Source organism: Aythya ferina, assembly GCF_964211825.1.
Source record: "Aythya ferina genome assembly, chromosome: 4".
Taxonomy (NCBI): Eukaryota; Metazoa; Chordata; class Aves; order Anseriformes; family Anatidae; genus Aythya; species Aythya ferina.
In genome coordinates, this window is record NC_140300.1 from 69,616,022 (window position 1) to 69,638,191 (window position 22,170).

At 42.2% G+C, this 22,170-nt stretch overlaps 1 protein-coding gene across 2 annotated transcripts; it reads left to right on the forward strand.

Annotated features, from left to right (window-relative positions):
* Positions 1–5: 5 nt before the first annotated feature.
* METAP1 (methionyl aminopeptidase 1) lies at positions 6–21,754 on the forward strand. Of its 2 annotated transcripts, none has more exons than XM_084519395.1 (11): positions 6–154; positions 6,165–6,216; positions 8,064–8,176; positions 9,449–9,509; positions 10,802–10,893; positions 11,728–11,811; positions 13,125–13,263; positions 15,413–15,544; positions 18,093–18,236; positions 19,382–19,447; positions 19,636–21,754. In XM_084519395.1, the coding sequence occupies exons 1-11, from the start codon at positions 41–43 to the stop codon at positions 19,794–19,796; spliced, it is 1,158 nt and encodes a 385-aa protein (XP_084375521.1). In that variant the 5' UTR covers positions 6–40; the 3' UTR covers positions 19,797–21,754. The 2 variants fall into 2 exon arrangements, with proteins under 2 accessions (XP_084375521.1, XP_084375522.1); XM_084519396.1 differs by having other exon boundaries at positions 14–154; positions 8,067–8,176.
* Positions 21,755–22,170: the final 416 nt, after the last annotated feature.

A 22,170-nucleotide genomic window follows, 5' to 3' on the forward strand; every position in this document is an offset into this window, starting at 1 on the left:
CCCTCAGCTCGCCGCGCCGCGCCTGTGGCAGGCGGGCAGCATGGCGGCCGTGGAGAGCCGCGTCTGCGAGACCGCCGGCTGCAGCAGCGAGGCCAAGCTGCAGTGCCCCACCTGCCTCAAGCTGGGCATCCAGGGCTCCTACTTCTGCTCTCAGGTGAGGGCATTGCCCCTTCTCCCCCCCGCGGCGGGGGGATGCGGAGGTGGGGGTGTAGGTGGGGGTGTTCATGGGGTGGGGGGGGACCCGTGCGCGGGTGGGTGCCCGGGGCTCGCCGCCGCCGCCGCCCCGGGGCTGGTCCCGCTGAGGGAGCGGGGCGCCTCCGTCCCTCCTTGACCCATGGAGGGTCCCTTTGGGGGTCCCCCCTTTTGTTTTTTTGGGGCTCGACGGGGCGAAACGAGGCGTGCTGCTCCGTGTGCCTCTGCGGCTGCAGCAGCACGGACTTGTTGCTCTGCCCAGCAGCTTTGCGGGGTCCTCTGGCGAGGCGAGGGCTCCCTGGGGACGCGGGTCGGCGCCCTGCTTTTTTTATTTGCCTTTAAACGCCCCTGGATGGGCTGCTTTCAGGCTGCCAGGCGAGGAGATTCAGGTTAGGCCAGTTGTCATTTAACCATCAACTTCGGCGAAATGCTTTCTGCAGGCCTCGGCTGCCCTCGTTATTGCCTCGGCGGTGAGATGGTGAGGGCCATCGGTTAAACAGGAAGGGCTGCTCGATGTCTGAGCACGGCTTTTTTTATTTATTTCATTTTAATTACCTGAAAACGCAGAGCAAAATATGCATCTTAAGACTTTGAGCCCTCTATGTGTGCTGCTCCTCTCAGCAGCAAGTGAGGAGCTGTGATCCAGAGACTGGCGGCGCAGCTCCCTTCACACAGTATAATTTGGGGTAAAACCACCCAAGTTTGGTAGATACCAGAAGCGTTTAGTCGCATCAGCTAGAGGAACTTCCTGATCGAGCAAAAAAAAAAAAAAAAAAGTCACTTCTGAGTCAGGATATGAACCAGTAGTTAGCGTTTGCATAGGACCTGGGGAGAGCTTCCCACGTGCGCCTCACGCGCCCGCTTCTGGGGCTTTCCCCTCCAGCCCAAATTTTGCCGGCTGCAGCCCCAAATTTCGCCGACAGGCCTGTGTGGGAGGTTCCAGTGATATCTTCGCTCCCCTCTGTCCCTTCCCCAGCTCAGCACATTTGTGCACGACGTGGAGATCCTGCTCGTCTGTCCACTAGGTTTAATGCTGTTGAAATAGCTGCTACTGCTGTAAGGTAAAACTACTGGAAATGTTTACTGGCTTGTTAAAATAGGCTGCTGGATGACTGACTACTTGTAAAGCTGTCTTGCCTAGGTAGTAAAACACTGAACTGGGAATCCCGCTTTCCTTAGTTCTGGGAGACCTTGGGTGTTTTGTTTCTCCTCGTTCCTTTGATCAGTCAAGCAGGGAGGCATAGCTATTCCCCCTATGAAAGGTGCTTTGAAATTTTGGGGTGAAGCGTCTCACAGAACAGAGAAGGAAGCTAACAGCTGCCCGTTCCCATGATGTGCAAAAGATGTCATGAGCTGAGAGGAGTCCTCATGTTCAGCCCACAGTGAGGAGCTTTGGTCCCCCTTAATCTTCTGCATCATCCGATGGAGGAGATGGCATCTTGGGGGCACCAGGTACCGTCAGGAAGGTAGGTGAGGTGCTGCTGACAACTGCCTGGCTGTTTACACACGCACTGAGAGGCTTATCATCGCTCAGCAAAGGAGTCTTCAAGGCCAGGAAATTTTCTCTGAACTTCCAGCAGGTTTCAGCCAATAGTACTGGAATGGGTAGCATTTGGGAAACTTCTCCAAAGGTTTCTCTGAAGTGGTTTCCTTTCCATTGAGGCATTACACGCATGAAAAGCTGTTTGATAAGCTAGTAAGTGGAACTGGGATGTTACTCCATGGTGCAGCCTGCGTACCTGAAGGCCTGGTCCTGTCCCCTCCCTCCAAGGCTGCAGGTTTCCACCCATTCCATTCAGCTGGACCTGACTCTTTGGTGAGCCATTCCAGGGGTTTTTAGGATTTTTTTTTTTCTTTTTTTTTTTTTTAATGGAGCAACAGCAGTTGCATGAAGTTTTCTGCTGGTTCAGCTTCCCACGGCTTTGTGCTGCAGGATCAGAGAACACCAGTGCTTCAGGACGGTGCAGCCTGAGGGCAGGCATGTCCATTGCACCCAGTTTGGCACAGCTGGAAAGTCAGCCCCTCCTTTTTGAACACCGAGGTGTCAGCTACACCCATGCTGCGTGCTACGTGCTGCGGTAGTTAATCTGCCTGAAGCCTGCAATAGCTTGTTCATACAGCCAAGGCTCCGATAAGAGCTAAAATCAAATTTGTGGGAGTTCATTTCTCTGGTGCTGAGAATAAACTATAGAAAAGTGTGAGCTACTCTAGCAGGTAGACAATGTTTTGGACAGCATGGGACTGAGAATCTTCGTGTAGTGAGGAAGTGTTCTTAGGATGTATTAAACGTTATTTTTCATCACTGCTCGTGGAGAATTGGAGTGAACTTTTCAGGTAAATTATACCAGGACAGTGATTTCCCTGGTGGATTTATCATTCGTGCTCCTCCTTTCCTCAATAAAGGGCATCATTCTAGCCATTTATTTTCCCCCTTCTGTATCAAAAAGAGGACATCTCAACAACATGCCCTGGAAGTGCTTTCTCTGAAGCATTTGACCTCCTCAGAAATGCCTTCGAGCTGCTCCATTTGACCTGGGAGTGGGGTGTTGTGCACCTTCTCACCGGGGAACGCTGTTGAAGGTTGGGGTGGAAAAGGGGCTGAGGATGCCGAGTCCTGCCCTAACAGTGGGGTTTTGAACTGGTAATAGAGGCGAGGTAAAGACAGCTCCTAGTAGCAGAGGATCTGTAGCAGTGTGTTGAACGCTGGCTTTTTTTTTTTTTTTCCCTTCCTTTCAGCCCAAGGGATAATGAGAGGGAATATTCTACCGAGGAATTCTGTCTGCTATTAACCTTTGATACCATCTTCATTTAGCCTAGTAAATCAGGTCCTGTCGCCACCAGCTATCTTTCACTGTCTTGCTTTCTCTTTTGTAGAGACTTGCAACAGCGTTGCATGGGTTTATCAGCACAACAGGCTCAATTACTGTATCTCCTGAACCTGGAAATAACGCAGGTGTCCAGCATGGCATCTCAAGCCTGGCGTTGCTCTTCCTAAGATGAATTTGCAGTTGCAAAATTTGCCTTCTTAGGTACACGTCACTCGTGTATAAATTGTACTTAGCGTTTTGGTCTCAGTCATTTCAGAAAAATTGGGGTCTTGAAGGTCAGCTCCAGGCCCCCGGGCAGGCTGAGCTGGGTTCAGTGCACCGAAAGGCCCGTCCAGTTTGAATTTCTCGTGCTGGTTGTTCCTTCGCTGCTCCCAGAAGCTGGTGCCATGCTCGTGCATGGTATCACAGAGGCTCGTTCAGCACCTAGAAGAGCAGAGCTGGGCGTGCTAAAGGCACCTGTTTTACCAGCCAGTGCAGCAGCAATCGCAGCCCTCAAGGCTCTTGTCTTTGCGGGTGAGCTGTGAGGTTAATCTGTGCCATGTTACATATGTAGCACCGATAACCTGATATTTTTTTTTATAACCTAAATGCCACACTCAAGGGTTTTGTTGTGTTTTGTTGGCATACCTTAAAGGTGGTTGGGTTAAAAACCGGTTCTCATTAAGTAAAATCGCACGATCCTGGATTAATTCAGGGACAATTTCACCTTCCAAAGGGCACTTTAAAACTGTACTTAAAAAAAAAATAAAATAAATCACTCGGAATATTTTTAAATGCACCGTCCTGCTTGGCACTGCTTCCTAGACATTTGCCTAACTATTACAGCTCGGGGTGTGATGACATGCAGAGTGCCAGCCAGTCTGTCCCCGCAGTCTCAATTCCAGCTGTCTTTTTTTGCTGCAGAATATTTTTTTGCTGTCTTTCTGGAAATTCAGCTCCGGGGCTCTAAATGGTGAGCGCGGCGAAGTCAGGAATGAGCTGGAGTTCCCCGAAACTGTCCCGGCGTACCTGAGGGGACGAGGAGCCTGGAGGGGAAAGCAGCAGCCCTAAGGATGGAAATCGCTGCGGGATTGAAATTCTTTCAATGGCTGGTGTTTTTTAAAGCCAAAGGCATTTGTTAGTGACCTCTGTGTTCACACAAAAATGCTCTCTACTGTAAAACAAATTCCGCCAGGCTGCGTGCTGCTGTCAGTGTCATCCAGGAGGTGCTGGACTGAGTCCTCGAGGTGCAAATCATTTAGAGCAATAGCTTGGCTTCCATGAGCTGGTCCAAGAGTCTTTCCAGAGCCTAACGTGATTGTGTTACCTCCTGGTAAGTGCACAGCTTCTGGAAAACATTGGATCGAGGTCAGAGATGTGGTTAAAGGTTTAAATATGTGAATGGTCTTTAGCTAAAAGTTGCAGTCGAGCTTCTCTAGCTGACTGCCTGGCTGTACGCAGGGTTCGACCTCTCGCTTTGCACAGTCCTCTGTCCTGATTGCTACGTGGAAAACACATGAAATAGAAAGATCAATGCTCTAAGTGATGGGGTGGGGTATTAATATCAGGATATTAATGGATATTGTAACGTTTGAAATAAAATGCAGGCAGTCTTCCAAGAAGCTCGGGGCCAAAACCGTGTTATTCCTGCGTGCTTTCCCTCGGAAGCTAGTTAATGTTTTCAAACGTAGCCATATGAAGCCGGTCTTCTTTTTTATTTTTTTTTTTTGACAACATTAGAAAGGAGTCGTGTTCACTTCTTCATCTCAATATTGAAATTCACCCTGGGTGCTTTCTTTATTTAGTCATTGACAGCTTTCTGTCTCAATCCGTGTATGGCACAGGAGCATGGAAGGCTCGTTAGAGGCAGGGATGCTAATAGGAAGATGGCAGTAAGCGTCTGGGCAGGGGAGGCTCAGCGACAGGCAGCATTTTCTCCAGCAAATTCTCCACAGAGTGGCCCAGATGGTGGCGAAGAGTGGCTTTCTTCCACGGCTTGTCAGGAAGCCTGCTGTCAAGGTGAGGGTGTGTGCAGCACGCCGTGGCACACCGACGGTGCTTTGTAGCCCCAGCTATGATTCTTGGTTTGGTTTTCACACCTGGTTTGGGTTGGTGTTGTGTATGTTAGGCTCAATCAGTCGTTGGCTCTGGGCCGTGTTTGTATGATGATGTTTCAGCCACTAGTACTGTCCTTCCTAGGAAAGGAAAACCTCCTGCCCGTGTCTTCGGAACAAGCTCAGCATTATCGTAAATAACCGGAATTAGCAGTTTTCTGAGGGTTGTCTTGTGTACACACAGCCATTGAATTTCACTTCTGTCTATAAAAATAATCAATTTCCTAGTCAGCATCTTAAAGGATCGCCTTTAAATGCCTACTTCAGCAGCTTTTTTGTTTCCATCTCTCCTTTTTTCCATGCCTTTCCCTCACCTCAGTCTTCCGTTTCCACCTGCCCCACTGCTCACTCATTATTCACTGCGTGAGCTGCTCTGTGCGTGCTTGGGGGGAAAAAGGGAAAAACACAAACCCCTTCCCGTGCACTCTTTCCTTGCTTTCCATTTCAACTTCATTTTGTTGTGGCTGTGATTAACGTTTCCCATTTCCATGCAGTAGCTCCCAGGCTTTTTGCCCACCTTAATCTCTTTAATTTGTTCCCCCGTGACCACGCTGATTGACCTCCGCTGCTTTCTTACGCTGGGGAAGGAGGCAGAAGGGACGCAGTCAGCAGGAGGAGATGGCTCCTTGTAGGAGCCAGGAGAGGATCACCCTGCCCACTGCAACGCCACCACGTCAGGCGTGGAGACAGGCCAGGTGAACTCCTACCTCAGTGCCGCTGAACATCGCAACATCTCGGCCAGCCACGGTGTTTAGTTACTCCTCGAGTTGATCAGGGGACGATATTTAGTAGATAGGATGAGATCAGCGTGTTTCGTTTGGGTGGGCGCATCTGTTTGCCTGTGCTTTCTGACTGTTTTGGCTCATTAGCTGTTGCAAGCGGTATTTTCTGGTGCAGAGACTGGCAGAGAAAGTAGCATTTACGGCATGTTGCTACAAAGGTTAGTAAACTCCATATTTTGGTATTTTAAAATACATTTGCTTCTCAGTTTCCTGGGAGTGATGTGTCTGTCCAGGATAAGGAAATTGATTTTTTTTCTTTGCAATTCTAGGAATGCTTTAAGGGAAGCTGGGCTACTCACAAGTTACTACACAAGAAAGCAAGTAAGTTGCTTTTATTTTATTATCTCTTTTAATATTCTGTTTTGAATGTGCCTATAGAAAACTGTCCCTTTTTTGTGCATTTGCTCCCCCTCATAATTCAGCATCATCGTGTTTGATTTAATGTAGCTTCAAAATAAAGTGCCTGCGTGTGAGTACTGGTGGCAGAGCAGCACGGTGCAATTTGCTTTGCATCTTTCCATGCCTAAGTGTGTGGTTGTGCCTGGAGTAGTGCATCCAGTCCTGGTTTCCCCAGTACAGGAGAGATGTGGGTGTACCAGAGAGAGTCCAGCAAAAGGCTGTGACAAGGGGCAAGGGACTGGAGCACTTCTTTTCCGAGGAAAGGCTGAGAGAGCTGGGGCTGTGATTCTGTGCCAAGAAGTGATAAAGATTTTTCCAAGATATCTGGCATTGTGTTTGGCATATCTGAAATTGTGCTCAGTTCCCGGCAATCTGCAGATTAGATACATCTCAGAGTAAAAATGTACAATTTCAGAGACCACGTGTGGTACAGAAATCCCAATTTCTGTTCCATTTTTGCCTAACATATTCCTTGAGCCAAATTACCAGGTGTGTGAAGAGAAAGAGAGAGCTCCTGACACAGAGGACAAAGACGACAATAAACCACGACGATGAGGCCCGTTAACTTGTACCAAACTTGTACCATTTTGATGCCTGGTGAAGTAAGAGGCACCACTTGCATTCTCTATCCCGTTACTCTGCAGCAGTATGAATACGAAGTTGTCTTCGTGTTCAGTATGATAATTCTGGTAATCCTCTGGTGCAGTCCTCTAATGCTGTTGTTTATCTGACAGAGAATTTTTTGATGATACCGCCAAATCCACGATCTTGTTGGCTTCCTGGATAACTGCAGGATAAGCTCAGCATGAGTGGTCTCGGCTCTGGTAGCCCTCAAGCCCTCAGTGTCACAAATTACTGAAGCATCTCAAAGGAATCTCACATACGCCTTCACGATAACTTTAGCTTTTTAGATTATTTCTCAGTGGTTTGTCTAAACTGGATGTCAGGTGGGCAGGTGGCTCAGAAGTCAGCCCTGGAGACTGAGAAATTTATATTAGGGCTTGCTGTGTTAGAGTTCTTGCCATTTCTTCATTCTTGTGAGATATGAAAAGGGAAAACAAACTCAAGCTATCAGGTTATGAGTTAAAGATTAACGCTGCCAAGCTCTTCCTTTACCCTTGCCTCCTCCTTCCAAGTAAATCTTTTTTTTTTTTTTTTTGTCCCCTTTTATTTTTCTCCTTTTGGAAATGCCCAGGATCAACTTGCTTCAATCCTCCACGTTAAAACCATCAGATCTGGAGGGGTAGCAGGCTCCCAATCTAAAACCAGTTGTTGGATACCCTCCTCCTCACCCCAGGTCATTTCTGTCACTGAATCAGGAGAAAATCCCAGACAAGCAGTCTTCGTCTGCAGTGCCAGATTGCTAATTGAAGGGATAATGAGGGTTTCTGTAGAAATATGCTCATCTCCCAAGAATGAAAAGAAGCACAGAACTATGTTTTAGAGCCACAAACGAAGAACGAATCAAGTAGCTATTACACTGCCTTCGTGCCTCCACTACTGCTGTCCTGACAATCCACAGCGTGCTGCTGAGAAAAGATGAGGTTGGCAGGCTGTGGGTTTTTTTTTGAATGTGAAAAACTTGATCAAAAAATAAAATGAGAATTACGACCTACACTTTTATCTATCAGTACTATCAAAACCAACAACAAAAAACCCACCAGAATGAATGTCAGCTTTATCTACCTTCTGGTTGCCTTCTGGACCCCACGGTTCTTGGTAGGACTGATTTTGCTGTTGTTTTTGTTTGTTTGTTTGTTTCTTTTCAGAAGATGAAAAAGCTAAACATGAAGTTTCCTCCTGGATGCTGGAAGGTGACGTTAACACAAATCCCTGGTCTGGTTATCGATATACTGGGAAACTCAGGCCACATTATCCCCTGGTAAGTGTTCAGTGGCACTCTGCACTCCAGCACTGGAGGAAAAGGTGCAGGTTACGTTCTGTAACAACTGATGGACCAGAAGTCCCGACCTGATTGCCTTCCATATTTTAGCTGAAGGAGGAAAGCTTCTTTATCAGTCTGAACCTTATGGGAAGGACGTGTATGACTGTTATTATCGTGGCTCATTTTTAGTGAACTTGATCTAGGTCTTGGTATATTTAAAATGAAGCAAAAGCCTGTGAGAGAACGCGCAGCAGTTCATGCCTTTTGGCTGTATGTTTTGACATTTATTCTGCAAAAAGCTGCTGATAGTTAAGATGGTGTCTTCTAGCTGTCTGCTGCTCTTACCAATGATGGAGCAGTCTGCTTCAGAAAAAAAAAAATCAGGGGGTTAATTTAGAATTGAAATAAATAGTTTGATATAATTGTATATAAATGGTTTGAAATAAGCAGATGAAACAGGGAATGTAACTTCCAGCACTGAAATGGTGAAGGACAGCTGAGGTCAGCAACATCTTCAGAGTTGAAAGGTGGGTTTAGAAGACAGTATAGCTGTATTTTTAAAATCAGTACAAATTTGTACATGGAATAAGCCAAAACTTTTACAGAATTAATGGCATTTTATTTACATGTGTCTTTTCTAATTGGCCTCTATTAGAAATCCTGCCCCTGTGGCATCCTCTCCATAGCATCTGTCACAGGCTCAGAGAAGAGACTAACAGAGCCTGAGCCCATGTGTGTGTCTTTGTGTCCTTGGAGAATTTTGTTTTTGTTTTTGGATATGACACTGGCCAAGTAATTTACTAGTGTTGCTGCTGAGCATTTGCTTTTTTTTTCTCCTGACTCCTGTAGGATTGATGTATATGAAATAATAAAAAGCCCTAATAAATAGGGCGATGATTAAAAATAACAATCTTGTTAAAATACACTAATAATCACAGAGGGGAAGGATGTGCCTGGAACAACTACGTTTGCAGTCTGGGAACTGCTACAATAATAATGCTACGATTTATTTGACAGACACAAATTTGGTTTTATAAAGCTGTGAAGTTGGCTATTAGGGGGTGTATAGTATAAAAGCAGTAAAGAGTAACAGGAGATTCTTTGAGAACTGGAGATTGGAGCTGTTTTGGACTGTTTGCATAATTACATCTTTTTCTGTGTGGAATTAGCCATGTTTCAGTGTGTTTGATTTTATTGTGTGGGTCTCTGCTTTTGTGGCTCTAGTATGTGTTCTTGCAACCTAACTCGCTTTGACTATGATTTATTTAGACACCAACGAGACCTGTGCCAAGTTATATTCAGAGACCAGATTATGCTGATCATCCACTAGGTAACATGAAACTAATCACAATTATGGCGTGTTATATTTGCTTTTTGTCTTTCCTTTGATTGAAGAAGCCTTTAAAGCATGAAGGAGATGCTGGAGCAGGGAATCTCTTCTTTTTTATGTTCTTCTCATCTACTTCTTTTCCCTTCCCCCTCCGTTAACTTACTGATTTAACAGAATAAAACTAAAAATGATTAGTTTGTAATGAGTTGTCTTTCAAAGGTGTTCAGGGAAGAAAAGACAAAAAAAAAAAAATCCACAAGCTGTATTGCTGTGTTTAACTTCATAACAAACAGCAAAGGTAGCAAAAGGTGGCTGACACAGATGAGGTTTGTTAAGCCATTGTCAGTGGCATTTTGGAACTGTGTTGTAAAATAACTAAAACAAACAAAACCCCAGTAAGCAACACCCAAAAGGAAACAGGTGATTTACAGCTGTTTTTAGACAGAGAGAGGATAGATTCAAACTTACTTGCTTATGGGTTTGTTTGGGTATTGTCCCCTTTTTGCATTGGTGTCGGTGATGTGTGTTTCTCAAAAAACTGCTAAAAAATCTGTTGGAATTATTTTTAGATCTTCAATGGGACTTTAATAGTTCTTTACAGAAGATAAACATTTAAACGACACAAAATACTGTTTTTTGAGGGTTTTTCAACAGTAAAACTGAGTTTGCACAAAACCTTATAGGAAGAACTTAGAAGTATTTATCACTTGATTATTGCAGTAGTAGGACTGCGTGGGGGTTGGAGCTAGATATCTTTAAGGATCCCTTCCAACCCAAGCAATTCTATAACTAGATATGGTCATTTATTAGATACTATAATATTATACTAGATATAGCCATATATAGTCATATTCCTTTAAGGTCTGCTTTAGAATATTACATATTTTAATATTTACTATAACACGTTTATTATAGCATAATATTATTTATTATAGATAGTATTATTTATTATCTCCAGGGTAGCTAAAAAAAAAAGACTTTACACTTTCAAGGGAAGTATTTTATTCATAGAAATCTTAAAGTTGTGTTTTTAGAGTGTTTTGACTGACTGGGCAAGCGAATGTAAGTGACAGGGCATCCTGAACACGTTTGGACATTACGATGTTGTGGAAGGCTTACGAATTCAAATTAATTTGGTTAATGTTGATAATGCTATAACTGGGTTTCTTATTTTAGTCTCTGGTGGGAAAGTATATATTTTTCTTGCTGTTGGTAAGCTAATTAAGTTCCTTGATTGGACATGTGTAGCAATCATTCCTCCGTGTAATTTTGTTTGTTTGTTTATTCCCCAGGAATGTCTGAATCAGAACAGGCTTTAAAAGGAACCTCTCAAATAAAAATACTCTCGCCTGAGGATATAGAAGGGATGCGAGTAGTGTGTAGGGTAAGAAGGTTTTGGTTTTCATTACAAAATGCCTTTATTCTTTAAAAATATATAGTTATTTTACCAGTTTGTGACAGCATACTTCAGAGTTCAGACTTTTAAACCGTTTTTGAGCACTGAAAAATAGTTTGTGAAATGTCATATTTTCTTTCTCCTTGTTGACTCCAACTTGCAGTGAATTATTTTGCAAGCAGAAAGATGACTTTTATCCGTTTTCTGGCATTGTTGTTACTAGTGAGAAATAGTCTGTGGCTGAAATGTTGTTACTGTTAGGAATATATTTTACAGTGCGTGAAGGAGAACAGAATTTTTTCCTCTCCTGGAGTTAGTGCCAAGTAAAAACTAAAAAGCAAAACTGAAACAGCGCCCCATTCCTGACAATTTTGGGAAAAGAGTTGTTCTATCAAAACCAATCCGACTTTGAAATGTAGTTAGGTAGTCTGGTTCATGTATGTGGTATTTGACAAAATCATGATCCAGTGCTCTCTGGACATGGTCCTGGGCAAGCGGCTTTAGGTGGTCCTGCTTGAGCAGGGGAGTTGGACCAGATGACCTGCAGAGTTCCTTCATTCCTCAACCGTTCTGTGACGCTGTGAAATCTTAACAGAAATCTTAATTGGGGTATTTTCAACTGGGGTGTTCTCAAAATATTTTCGTATGTCACTGAGGTGACTCGGTACTATAAACTGCAGGCATCTTGAAGACTTTCTGTAGTCCCAGTCTACCCAGCTTTCCTAGCAGTCTGTGTAGCTGCAGAAAATAAGTCGCTAACCTTCCAAGGAGTAGCCCTGGTCTCATTTTTAAATCAGTCTTTTTTTGTTTCCTTGTTTGCAGCTTGCTAGAGAAGTACTGGATGTCGCTGCCATGATGGTGAAAGCAGGTGTGACTACTGAAGAAATTGATCATGCTGTCCATTTAGTAAGGTTATTTTACTGTTCTTCTGGTGGTTTTAAGTGCTTTCTTCTCTCCCTCTGTTTTGGAATGAGAGTTGTGGGCTTTTCTTTGTTGCATGAATTCTTTTTCTTTATTTTGAACTGTTTCTCATTTTGAAGCTAATAGGTAGAGCAGATGTTAGAAGTATGTTAGAGCACAATGGCAGATTCAAAATAAGCCCTCAATTAGGAACTCCTGGGACTCTGTATCAGCTCCTTAGATGATTTCCAGCTTTAGACTCCCTCTGAGTTTCCTCACATGTTTTCTCTGTTAACATCACGTTGTTTTTTTTTTCTTGTAAACCCTTTGGGTTCCAGATACCACTATTTAAAAAGCATCATATTTAGGCCATGGACTTTTGTGCCCAGTGTTGTTAGTTAAGAAATACAGAGGAGAAAGTTCAGTTATTTATGATTGGGAATCAGAACTGCAGAGCCTGAGATAGAATTGGGATGAGGTGTTTGATGCAGTCAGGTGAACTATAACCCCAGTCTAGAAAACTATTTGAAATGTGTGTTCCAAGTATTTTTCTGGTTTGCCGATTCATAGGTAAGTTGAGCTGTGTAATATTAATTTTTCTTAGCTGTGCTTTCTGTAAGGTGTTTAAACTGATAGTTGAGGGATACCAGTCTGCAGCGTGGAGAAGGCCAGGATTTTGATGTAGATAGGTCTGCATTTGCAGCTGTTGAGCTGAGATTGAGGCACTTCCTATGGTTTAACTAGGCCTGAGGACTCCGAAACTGCATTAAACTTAACTGGTAATATACTCGCCCTCCACCTTTTGCAAACTTTTGCGTAGGAGATTGATACTGACTGAAATTTTGCAGTTTTAAGACAGTATTATTTTTCCATAATTGCTCGGTATGTCTCTTAGCATGTATATGTCAGTTTTGCAAAAATCACAGAAAGGTTATTAAAGTGAATGCAAAGGAAGCACATAAGGATTGGCTTTTGCAAATACATTAAAAAATCTTAGACCAGGTGCTAAAAACAATCCTTGAAAACGACAGTTTTCTACCTGAATAAATATTCCCATGCATTGTTTGGAACCTGCATATTTCAGCATTCATAATCGAACATAAAAATGAATAGAAATAAAATGAAACTAGTCTTACTGTCTTGCTGTTAAGAAGTGCAAAGCATAACAAAATATCATAATGAAAAAAAAAAAGCTCAAAAAATCTTACTTGCAGGAGTCACAGCATTTCAAAATATCATTCTTACTGTAAATCTGTTGTGCTTATGTTTTTTCATTGTAAGAAACTCACTAAAACATGTAATTATATTTTCTAAATTAGGCTTGTATTGCAAGGAATTGCTATCCTTCCCCTCTGAATTATTATAATTTCCCTAAGTCATGTTGTACATCAGTGAATGAAGTGATCTGCCATGGAATTCCTGACAGGAGGCCGTTACAGGAGGGGGATATTGTTAATGGTAAGTGCTATGAAAATTTAACTTTTACGATTTTAACCTTTCACACTTTTACCTTCTACCAGTTTGTGTGCAAGGGCTGCACCTCAGCACTAGAAAACACCTTTTAGAAGAGGATTTAGGAATACCTTTGCTCATATCCCTGCCTTGAGTATACTTCTGCAAGCCTTGAGCCTACTGCTTTGTTCTGGTTTGGAAGAATTTGTTGGCTCTTTTGTTGCTTGGTAGGTCTTGTTAGAAAATGGTCCATGTTTTGTGGATCAAATGTACATTCCCCACAGGCTCAAAAGGCTTCCAAGGCTTGCAGGCTTCCTTTTAGAAAGGTAGTTTCTCAAAAGGTGCTTTAGAAAGAGGAACACAGGGTAAAGTGAGGGGATAGGAAAAAGTACAACGGAGGGAGCGCCCATTCATCTTTCTCTTTACCTAAAGCTTTTCGGCCTGGTAGAAGCAAAAGGTGTCCATTTCAGGTCCAAAACAGGATTTTCTTTACAATCATAGGAAAATGTAGACCAGGAGGTACAGCTAGGTGACATCTAGTCCAGTTTCCTGCTCCAAGCTGAGCATCGTAACATTTTATTATCATACTGTACCCTGTGTGCAGATTCTGTGTAAAGTGAGATGTTTTGGCCATGTCTGGCAGTGTCAGGAGAAAGTCTTATATTCACGTAGCCTCTGGAAATAGCTTCTTTGCAGCAAGTACACACCGGTAATGTAGTTTGCAAGAAACTTACCTGGGTAAGTTACCTGGCTGCTGGCTTCTGTGTGGTGTGTTGGTGTGTTACTGGTAACTTCACTGATCTAAATGTACCAGTAGTTGCACATAATCACGCAGTGAGCATGGTGTAGCTCTGTGCATGCATGCACCCATAACAGCCAGCATAGTTTCCTTCTTCCACGTTTGCCATCAGTACAAATTTGTTGACACAGATGTGTTTTCCCATGTTTCCCATTGAGGTTGTGCTGGTCTCGCTAAGCAGCTCACGTGCTGTATGTATTCTTTAAGTATTATTGCTGAGTAGTGTCTTCTACCACAGAACATCAACTTGACCTGCAAATCTAGAATGTTTTTTGTGTGTTTGCTATCATACAGTCATTATAGATAGTAGTTTTTAATATTTGGCTCATGGCTGCTATGAGAGACATGATTCTAGAGCAGATGACATCTATGTCTCAACTGGTAGGCCTGTTCCCACGTTTCATAAAAGGACTATTTGTGATGAACATCTTGTTTAGACATTCTTTTTCCAAAAAAGATGTATTTTTGGAGTGGGCTAAACAAAAAATGACAGATATAAATACATATTCAATAAAACTGCTTATATTTATTTATATTTGTCAAGAGTAAATTTATAACTTTAAGTTGATGACCAACTTTACACACAAAGCAAGTTTACACACCAGGTTTTGCTGCAACATAGTTATAAGCTCTAATTTTATGTTTTTTAAACCTAAGCTGTTTTAAGCATACCCCTTCTCATTCTTGCTGTTTGCCTGATACCGAATGTTTAAATAATTTAATTCAAAAGAAAAAAGTTTTAAGCCATCTGGTGTATTTTTTCTTAGGAACAATATTGGAAAATTTCTTCGTGTTTAATGTTCACGATAAAACTTTACCTTTTTGGCTGGAAACAGTGGGTTTTGGCATTCTGATTCCTGCAAATATGTGACTTATTATTTTAAATGTGCATTGAAAGTACTAAAGCTAAAATACGGCTTTAAAACATGATTACATTCCTACTTTAAATTTAATTTCCTCCTGTTAGTGCTGGAGTTAGTTCTAAGGAAATATTTTAGCCAGGTAAATCACCATGGAGTAAAGAGCATCTGTTTCTTGTTTTTATATTTGCCTAGAAAACCAATCATAAGCTTGTCATGGCTGTATTGCACAGGTGGATTTTTTTTTTCCATTTTATTTTTTCTTAAATCATTGAGCAGTGAAATGTTATCTTAATAGTTAATTCCATAAATTTTACAGGATAAGTGTCAAGAATTTAATCTGCTGGAAGAGTTGATATGAGGAATTCTCCACAATTAGAGAAATAACTTCACAATTACAGTAACACATTGTATGTGGTTATTGTATTTTCACAAACAAAGAGAAGCAGTGGAAAACACAGTGGCAGTGGTATGACGTGTCTGGTATTCTTTGCAGTGGATATTACTGTCTATCGTAACGGCTACCATGGAGATCTGAACGAGACATTTTACGTTGGAGAAGTGGATGAGGGTGCAAGGAGGCTTGTCCAAACAACGTATGAGTGCCTAATGCAAGCCATCGATGCAGGTAAATGCTCTTGCTGAGGCTTGAAGCATCACGGCTTTGGTTCTCAAGCTCGAGTGCTCATATTTGTTATCCCCTGGGAATGAATTTTGTTGCAGAGCACAGAAGTGTTGGTGTGCGTCACTAGCAGATGATGTATGTTGTATAACACGGTGATAGTTCAAACCCTACGGTCCTGTGGGTGGTGGTTGCAACTTTTATTTGAAACGTGGGCTGACAAGGGAAATGTAACTGATGCTGAGGTGATCCACGAGCGCTGATATTTATATGGAAATAGCCTTTTTGGGCTACTTAGATGAGGAAGACGTCCTTGATTTGAATTGTTTAAGGAACGTGAGGAACAAAGTACGTTTTGGAAAATGAGAGTATGGTTCTCTACTTTTCTAACACACATGGCATTGTAAAATGAATCAATAAGGTAAAATATTGTTTGAAGACTTTTAAACTCACCCCTTTACTCCCATAAACTTGATGGTTATTTTATAAAGCTAATTACATGCTTAGATTTTAAACTTTGAAGTGTGCTGGGGAAGAGAGATCTATATCCTTCAGTACCTGCAGGACTCTGATTATGTTGCTTATAAATATATTAAATATATTAAATCAGGACACCTTCACTGAGATATACATAAAGATAGAAAGGTAGCTAAAGAATGCTGTGTTCAACTGTATTCACAAATGAATATCCCAAGTTCTCTTGGACAAACAGGGAAAACAAAAATCTCTCAAGCCCCTGCAAATGATTGTATCCTCTGCATATTATATATCCTGTAGCTTCTTAGAATCCCCAGTAAAATTTACTCACTTCATGGCCCTGCAGGCTGAAGTTTACGTTACTGTATCTGAGGGTTTTAAACATGCATTTAATTAAATGAAAAAAAAAAAAAGTGAGTTTACTTTGGTTAATAATTTGGAGGTAGCTAACCAAACTGCAAAGACAAAAATCCATGTGAAAGATATCTTGCACACCTGTTCTGTGAGTGAGAAAATACTGTAGAGTCGAGCTGTGAAGGATCTAGGTTATTTATGTGGGATTACTGCTCCGAAAGGACGACTTAATTTTCCAGAGCTAGACCTAGATTGTTTATCTTTGTTCCTCTACTTAATTTTTATAGCAAAAGTTAAATATGTTGTCTCTTATCTTTCATATCCTGGCTTTGATGTGTAAACTACAGCGGTTCACTCTTGTGCTTGTTATACCAATATATAAATTCTCAGTGTAAGTGGGTTTTTTTAGTACCCTTTCAGATGCTGTAACAGTTTTTGATGTCTTTCAGCCACTCCCTGCTAATAGGAATTCCAGCAGCAAATGTCTCATTTATAGCCCTGGTTGTGTCATCTTAAATTTGGGGTGTTGGACCAGCAGAGCCCTAACTAGGGGAGTCGTGTCAGAGAGCCCAGCAGAGAGCTCCTTGTTGCATTGCACTGAGCTGCTTGGAATTGTGAGGCCTGAGGTTATTGCACAACTGTTTAGTACAACACCAACAGATTAACTTTTCGTTTTTTCCACCGTGTCTGTCTGATATTTTGGGAAAAGCATGTACATTCTGATAGTAAGACAAACTTCTCTAAGTTCAGTAAGCAGAACTGATAAGCTACAGTTGTTCACATTAGCAGAGAAGTGAACTGTGGCTTGCTTTATGCAAGCTTTTAGCTGTGTATGTGAACTGTTCAGGCTTATCTTGCTTAACATGGCTCCACTTAACCACCCAAGGTCTGGCTCCTGAAAGAACAGCATATATTCACGGAGTTTTGAACAATCTTGAAATAAAATAAAATTTCCTTTTTATTTTTTTTTTCTTAGCTGCTCAAGGTTGCTTTCAGTATGCAGCTTTATTAGTTGACAGATGAGGCATCGTTGCTTTCATGGTGCTATCAATCTCTTGTGCTCAAAGTGAATTCTTCATGCCATTTTCATCAGTGGCAAATGACTTAATTTTCAAGGCTTCCCTAAAAGACCATCAAAAACGCTAGCCCTGCATATGAACATTCTTATTTGCTGTAGCTTTGCCATTAAAAACCAAGTCTGAGAGCAGAGATAACCGTTTTATCTTTTTCCCTTCTTGGTGCTTCACCTGTAATCATTTTTCCCTATTAATTTGTGTGCACTTTTCACATAATGGAGAGGTAAGTACATATTAAAATACAGTTCATACATTCGTTGAAAGAAGCACTGAAACTCTGGATATGAGAAGTTGCTAAGCGTGTTGAAAATCTTTTGTCTTTAATTTCCAACTTCAACATCCTTTTAATATATGAGCTCTTATGTCCATGAAAGGAAAGAGGTAGTGTTCTTGCAAAGGAGTTTCTCTCCTTCTTCCTCACTTTCTCCTGTATGTGAGGCTGTTTACTCCCTTTTTCACGTTATTACACTCACTCATGTACTTGGTGAATTAAGTGAACATAGTGGAGAGAGGAGGTTGCATACTAGAACAGATGGGCTCGCCAGCCAGGAGTGTTACAGAGGTGATATGAGCCTGAATGGTATTAGATCATTACTTATGTTGGAAGGAAACTCTATAAATTTGTAACTATCTTTTTAATTTTGCAGTAAAACCGGGTGTTCGGTATAGAGAATTGGGAAACATTATTCAGAAACACGCTCAAGCAAATGGATTCTCGGTCGTTCGGAGCTACTGTGGGCATGGAATCCATAAACTTTTCCATACAGCCCCTAATGTGCCACACTATGCCAGTGAGTATTCCCGTTGTGTTGTCCTGCAGACAGGATATGCTTTGCAATGAGCACACCCAATTTATTTCTTGCTTATATTTTAATAGCACGTTGCCCGACAGCCATCAAGTTAGCATTTGTGCACTTTTGAGATATTTTTTCTGAACTCTGGACCATAGAGTGCTTCATGAAGCTAAGCAAGGTGTCTTGTGTCACAGACTGAGGCAATCTGTGCCTACGCTAATGATTAGCCCTCACCTGAACTAGTTAGTGGTCAACATTCTTGCATGAATTCCCAACTAATCCCTCAGACATCAGTCCTTGTCTGCCCCGAATAGCCAAATGTTTCCAGTCAGAAGGTCTAAGGGAAAGCTTAATGCCGTTTCCAGATGTAAATAAGTTTTTTGAATGGTGTAGGCAGGTGGTGTGCCTGAATCTGGATCCTGTTATATTTTGCTTTTCTCTATTTGAGTGTTGTGGTCTTCCTGGAAAGCTTTTGTAGTGTGTGGTAGAGGAGGAGGGACCTGCTGCTCCCACAGGTTCTCTGCTTTAGTTTTTGGAAACGGCAATGTCCCTGGTTTATCAGGGATTGCTGAAAATCAGTTCTGTAAATGATTTTACAGAGAACAGAGAAAATCTGTTAGTCAACAAGTATGAATTCATATTATTTAAGTTTTGTGATGTAAAACGAAGAGAAAAGGCTGCCCAGAGAAGCTGTGGATGCCCCATCCCTGGAAGTGTTCCAACCCAACCCAAGTCATTCCACAATCCTAAGAGAATCTGGACTCTGCAGATGGAGAAGCATTTTATGCCTCCACGCAAATGCTTTTGGGGAATCTAACATCAGAAAGTTCCAATGCTGGAAACTGTTTTCTTTTTTTCCTTTAATATTACTTAAAGTATTGTTACTTAAGGAAATGCAGCATTATCACCCCAAGACTACCTTGACTTCTTTAGTATTCCCGAGTAATGAGGATGTCTTTCATAAATGGAATCATGGGATTACTTGACCGTTCCTTGAGTAAATATATCAGTGTTAGAGCATGGAGAGAAGGAAAAACGACTAATGGAAATTTTATTATAAAAAATAATGGACAAGTGAACTCGATTCATTTATTACCTAAGATGGGATAAATTTTCTAACCTGATTGTTTGCTTTATTGCAGAAAATAAGGCGGTTGGAGTCATGAAGCCAGGTCACGTATTTACAATCGAACCAATGATCTGTGAAGGTAAGCAATTTGGCAAAAGCCAAAAATCACTAAACTAAACTGATTCTGCAGAATGCCTGAACCGAGTAAAATGGTTACTCATATTGACTCTTAAGAAGCGATGGAATAGGATGCTGGTCCTGTTCTTTTGGGGGGAACTAATATCTGGTCTTTAAATGATGAATTTTTGATTTGTTTAATATTTCTAGGTGGTTGGCAAGATGAAACATGGCCCGATGGTTGGACTGCGGTAACAAGAGATGGGAAGCGATCTGCCCAGTTTGAACACACTCTTCTGGTCACCGATACGGGCTGTGAGATCCTCACTCGGAGGCTAGATAGTATTCGTCCCCATTTCATGTCCCAGTGATAGCAGACTGAGCAGGTGGATCTGAACGATACTTTTTTTTTTCTTTTTTTTTTTTTTTGTCTCTGTTCTATGCATTTTTTAAGAGTACAGAATAGAGAGGAATTTCATCATTTACTTTGTTCTCACTGATTGTAGATAAGAGAGGAATACGTTGAACAACCTGACCCAATGTCTGGTAAAGCAGAGAAGAATGCAAAGAATTTTCTGCTTTCCTCCTGCCTACAACACTCAAAGCTGTATTTTTCTTTTTTTCTTCAATTATCTCTTTTGCACCTTTCTTCCAACTAGACCTGCAGTTGCTTCTGTTGCCGCCATGATATTAGCTAGAAAAGTGTGGGTAACCTTTCCCACTGGGACTTTGGGATCCGGGTTTTTTTTCACTACTTCAGTGTGCCCCGTCTCTCTCGGTGTGAGTGGCACCTGAGATTTTAAGCATTTCTAGTTCCAAAGACCTGTTCCTGCTTCTGCAGATACTGTTCTCGTGGGCTGGGCCTTGTTTATCAGTTGAGAAGTGGGTGAGGGGAGAGAGACACGTGTTGCCAAGAGTAGGTGACCGTTACCTTTAATTCTGTTCCCATCTCTCTGCTGATGGCCTCTGTGGTAATTATGACCGTAGGTGACGCGCTGTGTTAGTGGCAGGGCTTCTTTTACCAGAGATGGGTAGTATGGGCTTCCTACACGGAAAATTACTAAATTTGGTCTTAAATGCAGCTCCCTGGAACAAGCCACCTCTCTGCGGAGCAGCGCTTGCAGGCAGTCTCCTGCTCCAAATGCTCGGTGAAGCTGATGTATCAGACTTGGCTAGGGAAAGGAATGAAACGAGAACCAAAAAGATCCCACGAGAAATGAGATCCCTGCGTGGGTCAGCTGTGGGACGTTTTATAAAGGTACATCCACAGTAGCTGTGGGGGATTGGATTTGCAAGACTTACAGTGAGATGAGTGTATATCTCAAAAGGCCGAGTGTGAGAAGACAAAACACCTTAAATGCTGTTTTTTTTTTTCCTTTGGTAGTTCTAAAACAGGTCTTTTTCCCCCAGTCAAGCAATTGAGAGAGTTTTGTTGTTTTAAAAAGTCTTAGGGGGACACAGGAAAACAGATCTTTGTCCTCAGGCTCTATAGTAGGCAATCTCACAACCAATATGCACTTCTCTATCAGTGGGTCACAGTGAGCTGGGAACTGTCACCTTAACAAGGGTGGATTAAGCCTCTGTCTTCTCTCTACTTTTTCTTTTCCCCTGCCCACTTCCTTTCCATTATGTTTGCTGAGGGGATTACTTTTTCTTTTCTTCTCTGAATCGTAACGAAAATTTTTTCAGACCCCATTGCAGACTCAGAAGTCGTACACCACTGTCATGCAAGAAGTAGTCAAACCAACGCAGACACAAAATCATACCATCACGGGCATAAAACCCACCTTTTACCAAGGTGGCTGGTGGATTTGTTGCCACATTAGACCCAAGCGTGAAGTACTGGATCCCCTCGGCTCCCCTTGGCACTGCAGAATTTAGGTGGGGAAAAGGGGTTAGTGCTTCACAGAACTGGACTCGCGCGCGCGCTACCAAATACCAAATTTACCAGAAACCGTCTTCTCTGCCCTGAGTGCCTCAGACCTCTGTTGCTGTAAGAGTTCCATTGCAATGTTTTCATTACCTTTATTATTATTTTTAATTATGCAGTAAAGTGACCTGAAATGATGCATCTAGAGTGCGTGTGCGTATGCGTGTGTGCGTGTGTATAGATTTTAACAGAACAGACTGTAGTACTCCGAGTGGAATTGCCTGTGCTGAACGAAACGTAACGTGCCGGGGCGGCGGCTGTCCTGGAGGTTTGCCTACCATATCACTCGCTCGAATGGTCACAGCGGTCTTGCCTTTTCTATGTGCGTGTGTGTGCGCGTGATGGGGGACTTCAGTTTTGGTCTATAAAATAAAAAGTTGCAGCTGCTTTTAACAGAAATTACATTTTTGTGATCCAAAACGGGATATAGCGTGCTCACTTATATCCAGGATTGCTTGCACTGGCGCAAGCCCACTCGTAGATGCATGCAGCCAGTTCAAAACCAGTCTTCAACCTGTGCATGTGTAACCCGAATACCTCTTTGTTGTTGCACCGATACGACCAAATCCAACACAGCAAGTTTTCAACACAGGTAATCTCTGATGCTATGCATTTCTGCCTATGAATTGAAACCACAATTTCTACCGAGTTCATACGATTGCGGTATTTTTAAACGAGTGAAAAGTTTGATGAACATCTCCGCCTTGTTCTTTGAACATGAGGTAACACATCAGCCTGGAGAACAGAACTTATTTAATAAAAATATTGCAAAAAGACCTTTTTCACCTATCTAGCTGTAGCCTTGCTTGAACATT